This window comes from Pholis gunnellus (genome assembly GCF_910591455.1).
Source record: "Pholis gunnellus genome assembly, chromosome: 4".
Classification (NCBI taxonomy): domain Eukaryota; kingdom Metazoa; phylum Chordata; class Actinopteri; order Perciformes; family Pholidae; genus Pholis; species Pholis gunnellus.
In genome coordinates, this window is record NC_136530.1 from 13,657,473 (window position 1) to 13,678,188 (window position 20,716).

Below are 20,716 nucleotides of genomic sequence, written 5' to 3' on the forward strand. Positions count from 1 at the left end.
CCAGGCTCACCCTGACGTATATCGCTACCAATGGCGTCACTAATAAATATCATGGACTGAACATTGAGATAACTGGTCGTTCTTGGGAGTGGGAGAGAGAGAGGAAGTCCTTATACTGTGTTGCGTCCAGGTTCCCCTAGACCGGGCGTAACACTTTTCACAATAAAATGAACGAATGTGAAAAGCAAATTCCTTCTTTAAGCTGAAAAGAACAATTTGTCCGAAGAAGAATGTAATAGATTTCTTTTTTTCTGCATTGTAACATAAATGTACATTATTTCTGCTCTTGAGAAACATTTTAAGAACTCCAATATGTTGATACTCTTTGAAAAAAACCTGCTTTTTGTGTGCTGCCAACCTAAAGTCCTCACGTGAAGTCATTCGATCAGAGGAAACGCTTTGTCAGGCTTCACGTGACGAGTATGTTGTTTGAAATTCTGCCTCAAGTTAGTGTGTGTGTGTGTGTGTGTGTGTGTGTGTGTGTGTGTGTGTGTGTGTGTGTGTGTGTGTGTGTGTGTGAGTAATGGGATCAGCAGATGTTTGTTACATTCTTTGCAGTGAAGGTTTTGGAGTATTTGTCCCAGATCACTTTGATAAGCTCTCACCACCTTCACTCTCTCTCTCTCTCTCTCTGGCCTGCTCAGCTCACTGCCTTGCCCAAAGGAGCAGGGACGTCTCACTCTGGAGCCTCCGCTGGAAAAACAAACACAGCAGCTCATTTGTTTCCGTCATGCTGGAGACCTGGATGTTTTATTCCAAAGAGGAAGACATTATACATTCATGACATCTTTCTTCTCGTCTTTAAACGAAATTTGAAATTCTGAGCATTATTTCAGTCTCTCGTGTGCATCTTCTACAGAAACGATCCAGTTTTCTCATCAATAAAGTTCCATGTCATACTTAATACAGCAAACAAAGTAGAGGATAGAGTAAACCTTTGGACTGACGCTGCAGTGATGGGTTTTGTGAGCTCCAACAGCGCAACAAGCGTCACCTGAAAATGCAGCAAACAGATCTTTTGCCTCCCTGATCTTCTCTGCTGCTGTGAGGAATGTTAAGGTCAAAGGTTGTGTGCAACAACCTCCTGCAAAGTTCATTAGTGATGCTTTATTGCTTGTGCTACAAGAGTTTATTAATGCGACGGGGGGGGCGTCCAGGTTTCTCAGGGCGCAACCTCAGACCTTTCCTGTCACCTCCTAAAGTCTCAAACAGAGAAAACAAACATTCTCCCGACTGCCAATTGTTGGTCTTAAACACGTCTTAAATGTTGGAGTTTTGGCAATTTTTACAGCTAAGAATAAGTGCAATACAATAAATACTCCTCGGTTTAAGAAACTGGTGTCAGCGCCAAAATACTTTAAGAGAGCTCCAGAGTGAGAGTTGAATAACCGAAGGTAGGAGTCGCCAGCTGATGGCTGCTTTACAGCTCAGAACAAGAGTTTCACACTTTGCCTCTCACCAAGTCATTTTAATCTGAATTAAGTCAGAATGTTTTAATTGTCTCTGAAAAAAACGTTGACGGTGCTTAACTCGAAATCCAGAGGATTTAATTTGAATTGCCTCTCAACAGCTCTCAACATGGCGGGTTGCAGCTGACAGTGCTGACAGAGCTAACAGTGTGTTTTCCTGAGGGGGAACCAGAGAATGGGTTCTACGCTTCACACGCAAACGCTGAGTGTAGGGATGATGTTAACAGCTTTAACCGCCGTTTGAGCATAGTGGCCATGTAAACCAAAGCGGTGAACATTTTCATTGAAGAAGCTTAAATGTAATTATGTGTTTAAGCATCCTTTATAGAAAACTAAGTCACCAAAACTTAAAAAAAGCAAAACATATTTCCACTTGTTTTGATCAAACATCTAAATGATATTTTATGTTATATGTAATATCCTAATTCAAACTACTCCATGTAAAACTGGACTTAAACTAAAGCGGAGACAAACTCAGAACTCTGTCATGAGACCGTGTTATGTAATGAAAGCATTTATTACTTCTGAGTAGTCGAAGTACATGGAAATCAAAAAACACTGAGACAATGTTTCTCTTGATTTTATTTAAAGACGGCAAGTTGTCATCATCTCAATGTAAAAAGCAGCAATGTTCTTTCACATGACGCTTTACTCACATTCGAATTTCTGATTGAGAGTCAGATTGATTTGTAGTTTCTATTTCTTTCTGAACTGAAATAAGGTTTGGTGGACTTAAAGAAAATCACAAACATCCGGAAACACAGCTACTGATGTGTCGAACAGAGGCCATCCTAAAACGACCACGCAGCTGCTAAACGTGGATCACCACACAGTGTTGAGCACAGATGCAGATGTTCACAGACACATAAATAAATAGGTTTTAAAATGTCCATGTTCGGTTGAAGTGTGAAATATTTGCTGTGGTATTTACAGAGTCCTCGTTCTGTGTAAAATGCAGAAAGCACCATTTTGCTCTAATAGAAAGGGTCTCATTTGGTTGAACATCAAACTGCCCCTTTCCCTAGAAAGGAATGGGAGGTCCCATGATGTGGAGGCCATGATGCAGTTTTCAGCTCGGCGTCCTACTCGGCTTTCTTGGCCTTCCTCTTGCGGGCACCTTCGCTCAGCTCCTCCTTGGTTTTGAGAGGTGAAGATGGAACGGCAGCGGGGGTATGATGGTGGTCTTCCTCGGATCCACCCAGAGGGGAGCCGAACAGCAGATGGCAAACCCAGGACTCAATGAGAGCGAAGGGGGAGCCGTGAGAGTGTCGGGCGGTCATCACCACCTGAAGGAAGATGGCGTCAGATAGAGGAGATTAGCCTGATTTTGGGATAACTGATTTTACAAGATCAGTTTATTCATCACAAGGAGTACCACTCTGCCTGTGAAGACTGTTGGATAACATCTTCTGGTCTATCTCAACTAACAACTCACATTGTAAAATGTAGATGTTTACAAGGCAGGGAGGGTCTAATGAGAGATTATATTTGCTCCAGAGGCAAAGACAAATGAAGATACATGTGTGATCGTCTACTATTCAAAACAGAATCCAAAATGTTAGGCTGATCTTACCTTGCTTGTGGCCATGAAGAGGGTGAAGACGAGGATGAGGGTGCTCTTGGACACTGGCAGCCAGTGAGCCTCCTGCAGGGTGAAGAGGATGGCTCCGTACAGACTGGCTTTGGTCGGGCTGCAGAGACGAGAGGAAAACAAACTGTCAGTATAACATTATATCTATGAGACTAAAGTAAACGTTATCTTCAGACCAGCATAGTTATTTTTGACACAAAGAGTGACAACCTACAATAATATGATTCATTTTGCATTCTTTTAGGAGATGAGAGCTTTTCTTCTGGCAGTGTGTAAATCCGGTTCATTACAGTCTGTCAAAGTGACTCTTTGATGTTTCCACTGGGGGGCACCAGAGTCAAACAATTATCGCATTCTACACTTGGTGATTTCAACAAACCTGCTGTGTTTCTCCTAAAGGCTGACAGTGTTTTGTGTAGTCACTTTAACTTTGAAGTCCTAGTTTTGCCTCTGATGTTTCTTTGGAAACACCTCATGCTTTAGGAGCCAGAGATGAGTCTGTCAGCAGCAGGAGACTCAGACTTACAATGACATGTTGAGGATCTCGTTGGTGTCGGGCCTCCACACACCGCGCAGCAGCTGCTCAAAATTGGAAATGAGAGCCACCCCAGACCCTGTGAAGACCAAAATAGACAGTGGGGAAAAAAATGAGGACAAAAAAGTCTGTGTTTCGTTTGACTGCTCTTATCTGGCTTCAGCTGTCCTCCCCCATTTTCAACATGGACGCCTGCAGGGCCTCACTATTGTAGAGACCGGACCAGGACAACCCTTTATATCTAATATTTGTTTGAACATTTCTCTGCTATTGGATAGTTTCACAGTGAAAAAGTACATGTGGTTTAAGTGTGCAACACAGACATCAGAGGTAAATCATACAGACATTTCAGAGCATGTCTTGCTTCAAACATAAATATTGTTCATGTAGGCATTTTTTGTCAAACTCACTTACTGACTGTAACTTTAAACCTAACATTTTAATTATTTTTAATGGATCTAATTTAAAACTTAGTAATCTGTCACACTTAAACACGTATGAAAGTCACATGTGCACACTGGCATGAACATGTGACGTTCATTCGTGTTTAAACGGGGCGGCTCACTGAGTGCAGCTGTCATTCAACACAGAACAATTTTGATCATCCATCATTCATCAAAGTAATTTTCTAGCAAAAATGCCAAACACTCGCGAATTGCAGCGAGGTTTGCTGGTTTTATTTGTCTTATGATAGTAAACTAAATATCTGTATATGGTGTCCTCACCTCGGGCTTTAGGGAAGTCTGATGATCATATTTCACAATTTATTTGACATTTTACAGACCAAACGATTAATCGACTCATTGAGAAAATAGTCGGTAGACGATAAATAATCATTAGTTGCAGGCCGATCTTCTTGAAGGTAAAGCTGCCAATATTTTTTTACAGACTACAGAATAAAGTCGCTAAATGTTCGGAAAATTCAAAAAAACATTTTAAATATGATATTTTGTGCCACAACCGTATTGCTAATCTGAAACTGTAATACTGCATAATACATTGCCAAGTTCGTAACACCACCTGCCCTGTCATACAGCATAAACACATTGACAACTCAAGACACTGACCTTTGACATATCCAACGATGACCATGATGAAGAAGCCATGGTGGTAGGCGTGGTGGGCGTGGTGAACACCAGCTGCGATCTTTCGGGCGCGGACGACTTCCTTCAAGGCGACCAACACCAGCTTGACGGGCAGGAAAGCCACGCATTTATAGAAGAGGTTCAGTGGGCAGTAAAAGATGAGGTACCTGAGAAAGATGGTGAAGAACAAGATATTAGAGTGAGGGGAGCAGATGGTAAAAATGTAATAGTATGAGTATTAAAGCAGCAGTGTGTCGGATTTAGTTAGATCTATTAGCAGACATGGAATATAATGTTCATGAATATGTTTTCATCAGTGTTTAATCATCGTAAGCTAAGAATCGTTGTGTTTTAATTTGTTCAGAATGAGCCTTGAGTCTGCTATGTTGCACTGCCGTGTTTCTACAGCCCAGAGCAGACAAAACCAAACACTGGCTGTAGTTAAGCGTCAACCCCTGGGTCTGAAAAGTGAAGCCAATGCTGAAGTCCCTTCACCCCTCTACCTCTATCCCTAACCTACTTCTTTTCATCCCTCTACCTTGATCCCTACCCTACATCCCTTCATCCCTCTACCCTACATCCCTTCATCCCTCTACCCCTACCCCTACCCTACATCCCTCTACCCCTACCCCTACCCTACATCCCTCTACCCCTACCCCTACCCTACATCCCTTCATCCCTTTACCCCTACCCCGCATCCCTTCATCTCTGCAACCCTCTACCTCTTCCGCTTCCTCATCCAACAATCATTCCGTTATGCAATAAACCTCTCGAAACTCATACAGTTATATGCGTGGTCCTTGTTAGTGAAACCTGCATTCTTTCTAATAGCCATCAGGAGGCGACTGCAAAAAACAAGTATGATTGTATAGAAGTCTATGAGAAAAAGACAGGATAATGGGAATGGCCTCCAAACTGTGTCTGGTAGAGAATCATTTTATCACATATGCAGTCTTATAAGTGTGATAAAAAGCATGAATATTAAAAAAAGATTCGATGGTCCCATCCACATAAAGCAGCATCTCCCGTGAAGGGTAACGTCGTTCTGAAGACCTTCTCACCAGACAGCTGAAGCCAGCAGGATGTGGCTGTTGTATTGGAAATAGTCGAGGGGGCTGCTTCCAAGCATGACGTCTGCCAGGATGTAACTCCCAAAGCAGTAGAGCATGGCACAGAGCCAGGAGGCCACGGGACTCTTGCGAGAAACCTCCACCGAGCCTGCAACAGAGGAGGAGCTGTCAGGGACGGTTCCTAATGCACAGCAGTAAAGGAAAGTATCACAGCGAGGGCAGAGAGGGATTTTCAGTGTGAGAGTGAGTTAGGTCAGGGGTGTTGGTGAAAGTGGTGGAGTCTTATACACTCATTTATGTGTGTGAAGCTTCAGATATTTTTGGCTTTTACTAAATATCAGATGTCACACCGATGGTTTGGAGGTTCCTAAATGACTACAGCTACTGGAAAAATACCATGAAATACTCATTAATCCAATTTTCATTGCATATTTTTGTGTCACTATTGAGCTTATCACTCATTAATCAAAATCAATTTATTTGCTTTCAAAACAGTGTAGGACTATCGAATGATTCATTACAGGTAAATAATTCAAACACAGATGAAGAAGGAATAGAAAAACTATCAAGAAGGTTAAAAAGTTTCAAACATGCTGTGTGTATGATTTTATAATGAAACTATTGAAGAGAAAATACTGGCACGACAGCAATGCAGCCATAAATTAACTCTAGAATGAGACCTATGTGTTTATCCTTAATTTAGATTTAAAAGTAATACAAATACGTTTTTAATTTGTAAATATAATTATAATTTTGTAACTATTTTTACAAAATGCTCCTTTAATTTCATCATGTTTTCTAAATGTATCAGTTAAAAAGTCGAATATGAAACAAAATATTGATTACAGCCTCCTTATTGATGACCTGCTGAACTCTGACGGCCTGAATCCTGTTTTAGAGGCTCTGACCAAAACAACATTCTGTGGTTGTCTTTGTTCTGTTTGGAGAAAACCGACAGGGTCTGATTGAAAAGCATCATAAATGTCGTCATCATTTTAAAAACTTTCTACTTCCTTCAGAGCAAAACTGTTGGCGATGACCTTCAAAAGCCATTATCAGTGGATCCCTCGTGTGTCTATGAGCTGTATCTTTGTCCACGCCCAGTCAACCAGTTCAGTCTACGCCCTGATAATCCAGCTTTTCATCATAAATATTGACTCAGGAGTTCTACATTCAGTCATGAGTTGACAGTTTACCAACTGAAAAGATGACGGAGTCTTTAACTTATACAGACTTGAGCAGAACAGACTGCTCTATTTAATGTATTAAACTGATTGTATGCTTTATATATGACCATTTGTTTTGTATATATATATTATATTGTATATATTATATGACAATGACGTTTATACCGGCCTTCAGGAGATTGGAGTAAATCAAAACCGTACGTTTTCTACTACGATGTGTATAAAAATTGCATGTTTGTTCTTAAGAAGCCTATTTCTCTCACTTAATCAGTTTCAATGAACTCAATCATAGATTCCTCTTTGACAAAAAAGACAAGATTACAAAAAAAAGAGCTGCTTGACGTCCTCCCGGATCCATTCTTTAATATATTTTCATAATCCATCTATAATGTTGTCATCCTGATTGTTTATTGTCTACTCTGTCATTTCATTATGATGGTCTATTTGCATGTCCATCCATCTTCTTGACATTTCTTAAATTTCTTTCCCTGTTAAAGATTTTTTTGTTTTTGTTTTTTCCTTATCCAAATCTACGGAGTGGGTGTCACATGCTGTACAGATTGTAAAGCCACTTAAATAAAATTGACTTGACGTTACAATCCTTTGTGCCTGATTGTCTGGCAGGTGTCCATTACAACTGCATATGGAAACCCTTCAATCATAGCTCCAGTCAACAGTTTGACCACATTTCTAAATGAGCATGCAAGGTATGATAAATGGCAGCTAACAATAGCAAAAATGTTAATGATTGGTGCTGTGTTACAATTAACTCTCACTGGGGAAACAAAACAAACTATTAAGATAACGAATCTTAATCTCAAAAAATTGTTTTATTGAGTAAAACAGTGAAACATTAAATTTAACGGGATAGTAAAAATGACGCAGCAAAAGGCAAACTTTCACTCCTATAACGTATGAAATCTGAGCACTCAGGACAAACTACACAAATATTGTATATTTATATGCAACGGTGGATATGATTTAAGGACTATATGTTACCATTGGGGTAAAGACTTTACGGCGTTACAACACCGTTAGAGACGTTCAGTAAAAGGAGATGAGAAGAGAGCGCGGCTGCTTCGCCGCACAAATCTCCAACAACAGGTGAGGGTGTCGTGATGAAACTGGTGCTCAGTCTGAAAGCAATCTGATCCTGAGAAATGCTGCCCTAAAAATATATTCTGCGCAACTGCTTCTCCTGCCTTGCAACTGTCAGGCCTGTCTTAACCTTTGACCCCCCCCCCCCACCAACACCACTACCACCCCAAGCACACACACACACACACACACAGTTGTTGACACCCAAAACTCATTCATGAACTGGGACTCTCCACTCAGACACATGTAGGGAATGGTCTTGCAAATGTTGGAAGCATGACATATTTGACTGTGAAATGAGATAGGAAGATAGAGGTGTACGGTTACAGTCACAAAGTCAGCTTTAGTAGCAACGTGTTACAATTAGCATGAGCTCTGAAGAAATGATCTGTTTAAACTCTAAAACACACAAATGCTGATTGTTTGAATTAAAAACAAGCACTATCTCAGTGTTTCTCACCTCTTTTTCTTTTCATTTAATACACAATGCAACAAATGTGTTGAAAGTAAAGTTAGCCAGTCCCCTTTAGCTCTCCTACTATGAGAGATATGAGGTATTGGATAGTTTCACATCTGTTTCTGACACCATTAAAACTTTAGCGACAGTAATAACTACGTTCATGCAGTTGTGATTGTTAAGTACTCCACTGATTTAGCATTGCACTCCTTTAACCTTGTGGGACTCATGATGGACAGTTTATAAAGGATCTTTTTTTTACACGCATTCTGCTTCTTTATCAAAACCTGGTGCCTACATTACATAAAATGGAGCTCAACCACCAAAAGTTTGGTCTAGTAGTCAGGTGTGTTATGCGGGTAGCCTCGAGCAGAGATGAAGAACAGACAACAGAGGTCTATCGGCTCATTTCTTTCTAACTCCACACAACCAGACTGTTTTTCATTTTCAAACTTGTAGTCTTCAGACTCGATCGACGTTTACTTAAAAGACATCACTTGAAGAAGTTTATCAGACGTCATGCAGCTCCCTCCAGAGACACAGTAGGCCTACAGGTAAGATTTCCCTTTTTACAGTGACACTGCAAACTAGAGTAAGTTAATGGAATATTTCCTTTCAAAGACACGATTCATTCATATTCCACTCTGTTTAAATCACTCTTACAATTAACCCAAACCACCGAACAGAAAGATGTAGATATATTGTGGATAGACTGGAATCACAAACTGTTTATTGCAAAAGAAACATCATATAATATCAAGGATTTGATGGACCCATTTGAAGCTGAATACTTTTAGATGTTATTTAGTTCAGGCTATGTGTTTATGCTCCCACCATCTTCACTGAAGGTTCAACTGAGATCAAAATGGGCCGACAATGACTGAACTTTTATGTCAGAATGAGCCTTTTCTTAAGAGCCAGGAAAATTAGTATTTAGGCTACACACTCAAGGAGCAGTAAGGTCATGCTGGGCTGCTAGCTCAACAGCTTATTTCATGTTTAACATTCATACCCAACTGCAGATTAAAAGTGTGCAGAGCAGAGGGGCTTCAGAGGCCCACTGACACTGTCTATTTCAGGATCTTCTATTTATTGCTTAAGTCTCTGGTATGCACAGGCCTTTCTCTCAGGTTTCATGCTCCTCGGGCTCTGTTGCTCAGAGAAGTTAAATCTTAGAAAATATCAGGCTTGACCCAAAGCAGAGTGGTTTAATCCACTCCAGTGATTTCCTCTGTGTAAATGAGGCCAGGCTGCTGCAGCAACAGACATTCCCTCACAACAAGCAAGCAGAGCTGTAAGAGCTCCTGCTGGAGTTTATGTAACAGGTCCTTCTTTTTAAGGACCGGGTACTATGGTGATAGCAGCAACAGAAAGTCCCTGTAGGGATATTACAGCAATGTATGGTTATAACAAAGAAAGTCAACCTAATATTACATGCACATTCTATTTATTACACAAATATCAGAACAGTTTAAGTATTAAACTCCCATGCTAGTAGGTATATTATTCTAGATATTAACTTCGTAAATTAATTAGTGCTTATAGGCACAGGTGTGATTAGTCTATATAGCATACTTGCCAAAATAACTATCAAAATAGCTTATAGATAATCATATTTATCTCATAATAAAGAAAACCCGTAATGTTTTAAAAAACAACAACAGAAAAGTGTAAAACACACTGACCTGGCTCATACTTGAGGTAGAGGATGGACACGATGTAGTAAGCGAGATCAAACACGGGAAACATTCCCATTTTGGCGAAAACTGGGACAAAATCGCCCAAATTTAGAGCTGCCAGAACTTCCATGTTGCCTCTCTGATAACTAGTTTTTGTTTGTCTCTTTCCTTCAAATTATTATTCCAACTGCGCAGTCTGGATCGTGAAGCACCCCCAAACCTGGACCACAGAATCTCCACCAAACCCTCTTCGACAGTGGAAAGCCTGTGACACTCAAGCCCTCCTATTAATACCGCTCATCCCCACAGCCTCAGCATCATCATCATCATCATCATCATCATCATGTGCGGTCCGTGCCAGCTGCTCCGCTTTTTAGACGACAGGACGTCGATGTCAACTGCTTGAAATTAAGAAAGAAAACGTGTCCTTTGGTGTTCATCGTCGACATAAGCATTATTTCACTGAGTAACAACGCGATTGGAGGTCAGTATTGTAGCCCGGAAACACAACAAAGGCAGAGACACGCGTCCAAAGCTTTAATACGGACTAAGACTCATTCATCCGCTCTTATAAAAACATCCCGCAACCCGGATCAGATCCTGCACCGAGGCTGCAGCAATCATGTGGCTGTTGACACAGCCGGCTGTTTACATTATATCAGATGGTCCAGACATGTTGTGATTAAAGGTGCAGCACTACCGAAACCTACATATATAATCAGCAACCGAATTGTATCTATTTTAGAATTGATTTCATTTATTTATCTTTCTATTTTTGCTTTTAATCATTGTGAACAATAATTAGAGCAATGATCTCCGCAACCACAAGGGGGCATCAAAGCCGTCACATTGAAAGCCTTCCAGCTCCAACATTTTCGTTTCAACATTCTTGTTTTAATAGATGGGTCATCTGAATGATCCTTCCACTTAACGTCCTTATTCTTAAGTAAGAACTATTCAAATGTGTTCAGCGAGATGCTTCTGCCAAATAGCCTACAATTAAGATAATGTTTCCCTAGCGTCTCGATATGTTTAAAATTCTGTTGGTCATATTGCTTCTTGATATTTTTGCTCTTGATTATTGTATTCAATTGGGTAAATTAAATGTTGTTGTTTTTTTTACTTATGCTGTGTGGTAAAACCAAAGACAGTTAAAGTTCATAACTAAATAATTCACTGCTTTTGACATTACTATCCAAAAGGTTTTGAGGGCATTCTGGAGCCTAAAATGGTTGGATACATTTCGACGGGGTCCAGCTGTAATAAATAAATATATAAATGAATAATTAAGTCGTTTAGTTCATTTGTTTCAGTATCATACAGCTGGAGGTATGGTTTATCGTATGTAACAGAATTAAAAAAGCATCTATAAAACTAAAAACGCCAAATCTACCTCTGCAGTGACACCGTGCTGCTGCTATTGCGTTTCTTGTCTGCAGGTGAATCTCAGGTGTCGCATTCTTTTGAGTTTATGTTTTTCCCCTAAATACGGTCTTTCAGGTACCATTTTCAGATGCTGTGTGTTGTTGTACATTCGTCTTATTCACCCCAACCATGCTTCCAATTATGTATTGTTGCTATAACTGAAACCACATGTACCCCTACGTCACCCGCATGTCGGCGGCACAAAACCTGGCAAGCCGTCATCCGGGCAACAATCCCCACTCCAACGCTCTGAGACGTCATTGGTCACATTCCTGATTGCGTGAACGAACACGGAAGTGAGGCGTCTCTGTGATGTGATGTGATCAAAATGATCGGAGAACTGTTGATATTCGGGTAATTTGTCCGTTTTCTGACATGTTTCGCTGACATATACATTTGTATTTAATATAAATCTGTGTGTGTTATTTTGCAATGAGTTGCTGGTTCGATGGCGGTGTATAAAGCTAGCTAAATAACAAGCTAGCTCTGTGCTAATGCCAGCTCAACAGCTAGCATTAGCTCAGATAACTCAATTAACTTTACCTATCAACACACAGTTTGTCTCTCTGTGCTCTCTAGGACCTTACTGGTGAATGCAGGGGCTGTGCTCAACTTCAAGCTGTGAGTATCAACGTCACGGTCACACAGTTTAAAACCTCACATCAGAGCTACGAAGCTAAATTAACAGTTTAACTGTTGGTGTTTTGCAGCAAAAGGAAGGAGTCTCAAGGATTTGGAGATGAGTCCAGATCACAAACAACAGGTGTGTATATGTGTGTGTGTGTGTGTGTGTGTGTGTGTGTGTGTGTGTGTGTGTGTGTGTGTGCGTGTGTGTGCGTGCGTGTGTGTGTGTGTGTGTGTGTGTGTGTGTGTGTGTGTGTGTGTGTGTGTGTGTGTGTGTGTGTGTGTGTGTGTGTGTGTGTGTGTGTGTGTGTGTGTGTGTGTGTGTGTGTGTTGGAGAGAGAGAGGTCACAAAAAGGTGTGTGCCAGGTAAATGCAGTTCTCAAAGCTCAGCCATGAACATCTGTCTTTTAGGTGACAACATCAGAGAGTTTCTGCTCAGCCTGCGATACTTTCGGATCTTCATCGCTCTATGGAACATCTTCATGATGTTCTGCATGGTCCTGTAAGTAATCGACTTACTGTTGACATGTAACGGTTGGTTGTGATAGTGAACAGACTGCAATGTCTTGAGAAGCACTTACATTATTGTGCTGATGGGATTTTGACAGTTTTTGTCCCAAAATGTTACTTTCTTACTCTCAAAAAATCCCATGAATAGACCAAAATCAAAAATGTGTTATTCACCCCACTACTCTGCATTGTGTGTGTATCTTAAGACTGATATATTTAATCCCTTTTTGCGTTGTTGCACGTGAACTTTTAAAAACACATTGTCGAGCCATGCTGTTGCACTGGATAACATGTTTATTCATTATAATAACCACTGTATTTTATTTTGTGTCATTGCTTCATACACCATCTTGGTGTTGGTAACCCTCACTAGAGCACCAGATGTTTATTAATTCACATCTAATGAATAGTCCCCAACATATACGCAGTTTACTCTTGTTGCCCTGATATTTTAGAAAATGACTGAGCCTATTTACTGAGGAGTCTATATATCTGTGACCCGTTATTGGAGATTTACACCTTTATTAGGAACTAATGGGCTATGGGTGCCACAGACTGGGTAGGGAAGTCAGAAAGTACTGGGACACGGATTAATGCTGTGTTGGTTTTCATATGGAATTAGTTTGTTTGACAAATTGAGAGAAAACGGAAACGCCAGCATTCTTCTTTAAAGAATAATCTCTCTGTCGACTTTCTGACTATGTTACGTCAAAACATTCTCCGTGAAAGTACAGAAATATCATACCTTTTATTAAGAATTTAATGTGACACATTTTCAAGTAAGAACCCATTAAGTTGTCTTTGACTAGGGTAGGGTATGTTTCGGAGTTAAAGCCATAATCCAAATGTAATCAAACCAAAAGGGAACTTCAACAACTAAGTCATTTTTTTCAGATTTTATTAATAGGTTTGTTGACAGCCATAATGTTTGTAGTACAAATACATTTAACTCATGAAGTAATATGTAAAATATTTATGTTTGCAAGTCTCTTTTCCTTCTTTCATCATTCCTTCTTGTTTAATTGTGCTTCAGTTTTCTTTCCTTACATGTCCCAGAATACTTTCTTAAAGAATCCTAGAAATAGATGAAGTTGTTTTTTTTCTAACTGGCTGATCGTCTTCTCTCCTGACAGGTTGTTTGGGTCTTGATCAACATTTGTAGCGACTGGACTTTCATCAGGATGCTGATTTTCCGAGGTGGATTCTATAAACTTCTCCATAATCTGAGTTTGCTGTTCTTTTGGCCCTTTTAACTGTAATTAGGCTACATTTTCTTTACAACCCTACATCTTAAATCTGCTTCTGGCTGTACAGAAATTCATGAATCGCTGTATTTATTTTGTCTTACAGAAGTTGTTACATTTGTACTTTGATCAAGCTGTAACTGCACCAGCACCCGTTGCCTTCCCTGGATATGTATTGTCATGAGCTTCTTTATAGAACATGAGCTTTTTTCTCCAGCCTGCCAGTTTGCTTTTAAAAGAAACAGCAGGGTTGAAAATGATGGATAACCTTCACTGACGGGATGAAAAATGTTGTTATGTGACTTGTTACCCGTGTGTCATCATTAAGGGTCCCGCAGTAAGCAAATCATTCAAATCTGGTGGAGAATCTTGTGAATTACCAAGATCATCTTGCTTAATCATCCCTGTGTCTCTTTTACTTGCGCAGCTGTCACAATTCAGATCAATTCACTGTCATCACTTAATGAACTCTACATCTCCTCTGTACAGACAACACATTTACTCACCAGCTGTTATGCTCTAGTGTAGTGTTGGTCGACACTGAATATGTTACTGCAGACTTTAAAAAAAGAAGTTTCCTTTATTCTGGTGCACATGCTGTAAGTAAATGTATATACCCTACAATGTAAATGTGTCCTTATTCTTAACTATACAAATACAGTTTTCTTATCCAATGTCTGTTAATTGACTTGTATGGATGACTTGTCTATTGTCAGAAGGGATGCATGATCCAATTCTGACCTCATTACACTTAAAGTAGTTTTTTTTGTCACTGTCATAAATTGACAATACTTCATATATACTACATACCAATTATATACAGTATGTACGTTACACTTATTACACTATACAATTTGGGGCAGTTGATATACAAAAATGTTTACAATTTGCCGTTAAATATATTATATATTAAAATTCAAACTGCTACTTTAGAATCTCAATGACCATTAAATGTAACAAATAAAAGCAAAATGGTTATTGTCTCTTCATAGCAAAAAGGTCCTGGGTTAGAAACCATTGTCTGTTGGAATGTAATGGATGGATGGAAATTAATGAATGTGGCCTCGGACCAGTTGGGAACCATTTCTCGAGGTATGCATTTCTCCACTCACACTTCGAGGGTCGCAAGTGCTCTTTTATTGTGTCGGATCTAAACATTAGAATTTTTTTTCAAATCCCAACGAGGCAACCGTGCCATCAAGTGACAATGAAAGAAAATAGATATACACATAGGCGTATATATATGTGTGTGTGTGTGTGTGTGTGTGTGTGTGTGTGTGTGTGTGTGTGTGTGTGTGTATATATATGAGAAATAAGGTTTTGCCAGCGTTTATCTTTTTTTAATAAGGGTGAGATGGTTGCAAAGTAATATTAATTTATTATTTTTTTTAATTTACATTTGTATAAGAGGAATTTTGCCTTAACAATTGCAGTTATTATCTTAGCTAGAAATCAAATTTATCTTTATAGGAAATATTTAGCATAACATTTTGTTATATATATTTTATATTTGCACGTTAAAAATATCATTTTGAAACCTTTGACGGAAAAATGTTACGGTATGAAACGTAGGAATGAATTAAAAACAAAACACAAAGACCCTTTGTCGTGTAGAGCACACTATTGTTTAATTTAACGCGACATCTTTCTCGTGGGGGTCTCTTACAGAACGGATCGGATGTGAACAATTGGTTACGTAAAATACTCCCAACATGCACTGCGCGAGCTCTTCACAAAAAGCCCCATGAGAAGACCTGAGAGGAGCAGGCTACCAGCCGAGGGGGGTAGCCGATACCCGGAGAGGTTGCCCGCTGCTCGTCGTCCGAATTATTAAATCGTGACGGCAGCGATTGAAAACAAAAAATAAAAAGCATCATAAGACATGGTGCTCGCTCCCAGAGAAGGTCTTCCGTTGGGCCTGTGAGTGTCGGCAGGTTCTCCACCGCCGCCTCTTCGGGGGATTCTGCTGTCTTGAGTCCGTCCTGACCCGCGACACCGCAGGGCGATGACAGCGGCTACAGCCACTCCGCAGGTGATGAGAGACCGGCTGCTGCAGGCCATCGACGGCCAGAGCAATGTGAGTGTAACCGCTAGTTTCCAGAGGACAGACTGGGCGCAGAGAGGCAGACAAACAAGGCCAAGCCGACTCTGGGTTGACAAAGTGGGGGCAGGCATTGAATGGCGAGTTGTAGTATGTTCCTGCTAATTAGCCGGCTAACATCACTAGTTGGCTAAAGTAACTAATGCTGGGCATTCCAGCGCCTGGCTGTCTTGACTCCTGCTGGCTAATGTTGATGTAGCCACGTTAGCTTAAAAAGACTGGGTACTTGCTAAACTGAGCTACCAGGTAGGAAGTGTAACGGTACATCCAGAGGTGCTGCCCTATAGGGACAGAGACGTTGATTAACTGGGGCTTTCAGGATGATCTTCACATAGATTACATTATCACCTATACTGTACTCTATCAAACAGTTGATTCGATTATGATGACACGTTACAGTTTTAAGTTGTGCAGTTCTATTATACCTCTGGTGATTGCCAGACAAAGAAAGATGCTGTAAAAAAAATAAAATACTACGGTTATCTTATAAGCGTGACTGAAGCTAGAGATGGTAGTTGCTGATTTGGAGACATTTAAGCATGGCCCTTTATAGTATAATGTATACTGCACTGCTGTGTTCAAAGGTTTTAGCACTTAATGAGCTGAGGTTTGCCTCTAGATATCATCTGCACGAGTACATACAGATGTGGGGAGGGGGGGGGGGGGGGGGGCTGATATGTCATCCTCTATTGTGATGTCTATTCATAATCTCACACGAATGTGTTTTTGGGCCAATCCAGCTAATTAAATGTACTTCATATAACATTAAAATCCAGCAGAAATCCTAAAAACAAATCCAGTATCCAGTCCTCATTGATTAACCACATTGCCTGCAATGGTCCGTCACTATCGGAGATATTAAAGGGGTCGCTACCACAGTAAAGCACTTCTATCTTCTTGTGGGATAAAATGGTGAATTTGCATGCAATCTCAGTTTGTCATATTGAGCCTGAAACCAGTAGAAGTACTCTTGACATTCAGGTGCACATCTGAAAGTCTATTCAAATCAAGCCTCGAACCTTCGAACGGCCTTTGTTTCTCTCTCTGGAGAACTTGAGCTAATTGTGCCTGTGAGGTTATGAATCACACATTGCAACATCTGCACAGAAACAACTGTACGTGGGCGCTGACAATAATTTGATATCTCAGTATTGTAATATATAAACGTATGCATCTTTTCAGCAGATATGCAACATGGTGGTAGTTATGGAGGTGATCTCCTTTTTGGAGAAATATCCGATCACCAAAGAGGCACTGGAGGTGGGTTACATTCACACTTACAGAACGTGAATACAAAACTACATGCAGTTAAATCCTGCATGGTCATAATTGCTTTTTAACACCAATCTTATCTCCTTAAAGGAAACCCGTCTTGGCAAGCTCATCAACGATGTCCGGAAGAAAACCAAGAATGAGGACCTTGCAAAAAGAGCCAAGAAGCTCCTGCGAAACTGGCAGAAGCTAATTGAGCCCGGGAAGGGTGAGGCGTTATCCAAAGGACACAGCGGCGCATCGTGGTCTTCCAATGGTGGTGCTCATCCCTGCATCTCCACTACAGCTGCCACCACACCATCAGGTAAAACGGGTCCAGAGTTGAAGAACAGAAACGACTTCAACAACTGTTACTCCCCGAGGGTGGAGAAACCGGGCAACAGGAAACGTAAGGGTGACCAGAAGGACGGACAGCTCTTGCCAGCCAAGATATCCAAAACGACTCTTAATGATAAAATTCACAACTCCAAACAGCTGCCGACCAATGGGATTGGTGGTAGCTCTGAGATTTTTACAGATACTTGTGCACATCAGTCTTTGGACAGGGACATTTCTGAGCCTTTGGACAATGAAAGACTAAATAAAATCCCAGTCAATGCTGTAAAACCTCATCCAAGTGCCCCGGGATACATCAAGCCTCCGAGCACTTCTTCTTTGCTAAAAGCATCAGTTTTGCAGCAACAAGCCAGACAGGAGAAAGCTTTCTCTGGGGGCCAGTGTCGACCCAGAAGCCCACGCTGTTCCTTGCACAGTCCTCAACCGCCAAAGCAGGAATCTGGTGTCAAACAGACTGCAGCACAGGCACAGGGCCTTTCTAGCCCCACTGTGAGGCCTGGGTCTGTGGACACCTCTGGGCCGGAGCCTTCCACTCAGCCTTTCACCGGTTGTGTTCAGGGTTTGCACACAGCCGGTTCAGATTTGGATTCTCAAAGCAGGCCTCCGACTACGTCTCTTCTCAAGTCTTGTGCCTCCTCCTGCAGTGACGTGCTTAGTTTGGAAGATGATGGTGCTGTTATCAATCCAGAGAAAAGGAAAAAACAGAAATACAGGTCTAAGGACCATGTGATCAATTTAGATGGACAGACCGTAGAGGATGGCACTAAACCTGTCAGGTTAAAAGACAGGCGACTGACATTTGACCCTGTAACAGGACAGATAAAATCCTCCTTTAATAAGGAGTCGTGCCAGGAGGAGGGGGTCAGTCTGGGCCACAGACCCGAGCCTCAGTGGTCGGAGCAGCCAAAGCAGACTCCACCAGTCCTTCCCAGTCCCTTCCAGCAGACGGACTGGAAAGAGCTGTCGAGGAGCGAAATCATCCAGTCGTACCTCAGCCAGCAAAGCAACGTGCTGACATCGTCAGGCGCACACACCCCCGGTGCACACTTTTTCATGACCGAGTTTATGAAAAAAGAGGATCACCGAAGTACAGATGTCAAGAAAACGCACGTGTTGGCACCAGAGCTCCCAGCCAGGGATTTACCGGGGGTCAGCAGAGAGGTCATCAACGAGGACCTGAACAGATTACACAAGCAGCACTGGTCCGGGGTGAACGGCTGCTATGACACAAAGGGCGCTTGGTATGACTGGACGGAGTGCATCTCTTTAGACCTGCACGGAGACGAGAGCAGGTTAAACATACTGCCGTACGTCTGTCTAGATTGAAACGGAGGTTGGGTTGTGAGCTGCCTTCACCATCTAGCGGAGCAACTCTGCGTGTGTGTGAAGGCACTTTTATTTCAGTGTACGCTGCTGTTTTGCACCGTTGGTGAAAGTGGAATCGGTGTGTGTGTGTGTGTGTGTGTGTGTGTGTGGAGCACAGGGGAGGGGTGTAATCAGTGTTTTTAGGAGTTTATGAACATTGTGTTGGGACAGCACGAAGAACAGAGGCTATGCATTATCTGAACATTTAGCTGTAGCTGTTCAGTAACTGTACAGAATGAGTTCACAATACCGGCCATTCTTCGTATGGGGAGAGGACAACACATTAACCTGCACAGCTAGATTTTATTCCTGTTATCTACATGCCACGTACATTTAGTCCATAGTGCAGTATTATTTCTTTTGAATTTAAGGTAAATTTGTAGTTCAAGTTTAAAAGAAAATGGGACTCAATCACCTTTCAATAGAGTAGTAAGTAACATAATTGGAGCAGTCTGCCAATGATGTTTTTGTTACGCTGACTTGTGCATCTTGAAGGCTATTTAGCAGTTTGAAGCTGAAATGAATGCTATCTTCAAGTAGCTATCATCGTTACCATTGGTACTAACAACTATCTACTGCTGTGAAAAACGTTTATCTTCAGAACAGATGTTTACCCATTGCAAAACTGTCTCCTGCAGCCACTTTTAGCTGAAAAGTAACTGAGAAGTCTGCTTTAAAACATTTGAATATTGTTCTTGTGTTGTTGGGTTTGAATGCTGTTCCATAAAGTAAACTGCCAGATGTGACTGTGCAGTTGGGGGGTGAGGGGAAGAGAGGCTGGTATGGGGGTTCAAAAAATGCATGTCGCTGATAAAGAAATGTGGCTGTCATGTATGATATTTATTTCTATTTACATATTAATTTTAAGATTTATATACATGTTCAGGCTACACAAACATTTTTGTTGGATTGTTTTGTTCAGAATTGATTCAGTGATGCAGCAGTGACAGTCCCAACACAGGAAACTCTCCAAAATGACACATTCTGATAATGTGAAATTTATTTTATACTTGCCTTTTCCCTTTACTGTGTATTTAGGCTATAAAATATGAATTGAAATGGCAGAGCGGTTAATACTACTAGCTTGCATCTTTGTACTGTCAGGACGAACTGAGAAATAAATTGACATGCTGGATAAAGTACTTAATATCATTCCTGTAGATATTGTTTGCCTTATGGAAACCTGTGTTTTCCCTAAAGACGGAGCCTTAGTGAATGTACAGAAATTAGCCTTTTGTGTTCCATCGAATGCAGAAGAGAACATACAGTATTTGCTACTTAGTCCTTTTAAGTGGACATGTTGATATGTGTTAATAAAAAAAACTGAAGAAATTGTGATTGTCTTCTTTGTACTTGTTTATAGCTTGCTCTTTGTGATTACTTTTTTTTAACCTAACTGGCAAATTAATTTCCACAGTGCGCAATCTGCATGCACGTCTCTCAGATTATTTCTGACTTATTCCCAGGATCTTTTTGGCAACAACGTTCCTATGCTCATGAGAAAATTTCACCATTCCTGGTGTATTCTTTAATGCAATTTGCCGTCTTGTAAATACAGTTGTAGCTGTTTTGATCAATTAGTTTAACAGAGAATTTGTTGGCAACTATTTAATAAATAACATTATTTTCAAATATTTCAAGCAAACCAAACATCCCCCTAGAGCATGT

The 20,716-nt window shown here is 40.8% G+C and overlaps 3 protein-coding genes across 3 annotated transcripts; 2 read left to right on the forward strand and 1 right to left on the reverse strand.

Annotated features, from left to right (window-relative positions):
- Positions 1-2,026: 2,026 nt before the first annotated feature.
- Positions 2,027-10,679, reverse strand: tmem38a (transmembrane protein 38A). Its single transcript, XM_079157482.1, has 6 exons — positions 10,178-10,679; positions 5,742-5,898; positions 4,663-4,847; positions 3,587-3,674; positions 3,043-3,160; positions 2,027-2,755 (listed from the first exon to the last, which is right to left on the reverse strand). The coding sequence occupies exons 1-6, from the start codon at positions 10,299-10,301 to the stop codon at positions 2,552-2,554; spliced, it is 876 nt and encodes a 291-aa protein (XP_079013608.1). The 5' UTR covers positions 10,302-10,679; the 3' UTR covers positions 2,027-2,551.
- Positions 10,680-11,863: 1,184 nt separating this feature from the next.
- On the forward strand, positions 11,864-14,598 carry smim7 (small integral membrane protein 7). The gene is made up of 5 exons (XM_079158203.1): positions 11,864-11,950; positions 12,176-12,217; positions 12,307-12,359; positions 12,632-12,722; positions 13,864-14,598. The coding sequence occupies exons 1-5, from the start codon at positions 11,925-11,927 to the stop codon at positions 13,877-13,879; spliced, it is 228 nt and encodes a 75-aa protein (XP_079014329.1). The 5' UTR covers positions 11,864-11,924; the 3' UTR covers positions 13,880-14,598.
- Positions 14,599-15,767: 1,169 nt separating this feature from the next.
- On the forward strand, positions 15,768-19,842 carry LOC306695158 (mediator of RNA polymerase II transcription subunit 26). The gene is made up of 3 exons (XM_079158319.1): positions 15,768-16,051; positions 17,261-17,335; positions 17,438-19,842. Exons 1-3 carry the CDS (start codon positions 15,980-15,982, stop codon positions 19,007-19,009), a joined length of 1,719 nt encoding a protein of 572 aa, XP_079014445.1. The 5' UTR covers positions 15,768-15,979; the 3' UTR covers positions 19,010-19,842.
- Positions 19,843-20,716: the final 874 nt, after the last annotated feature.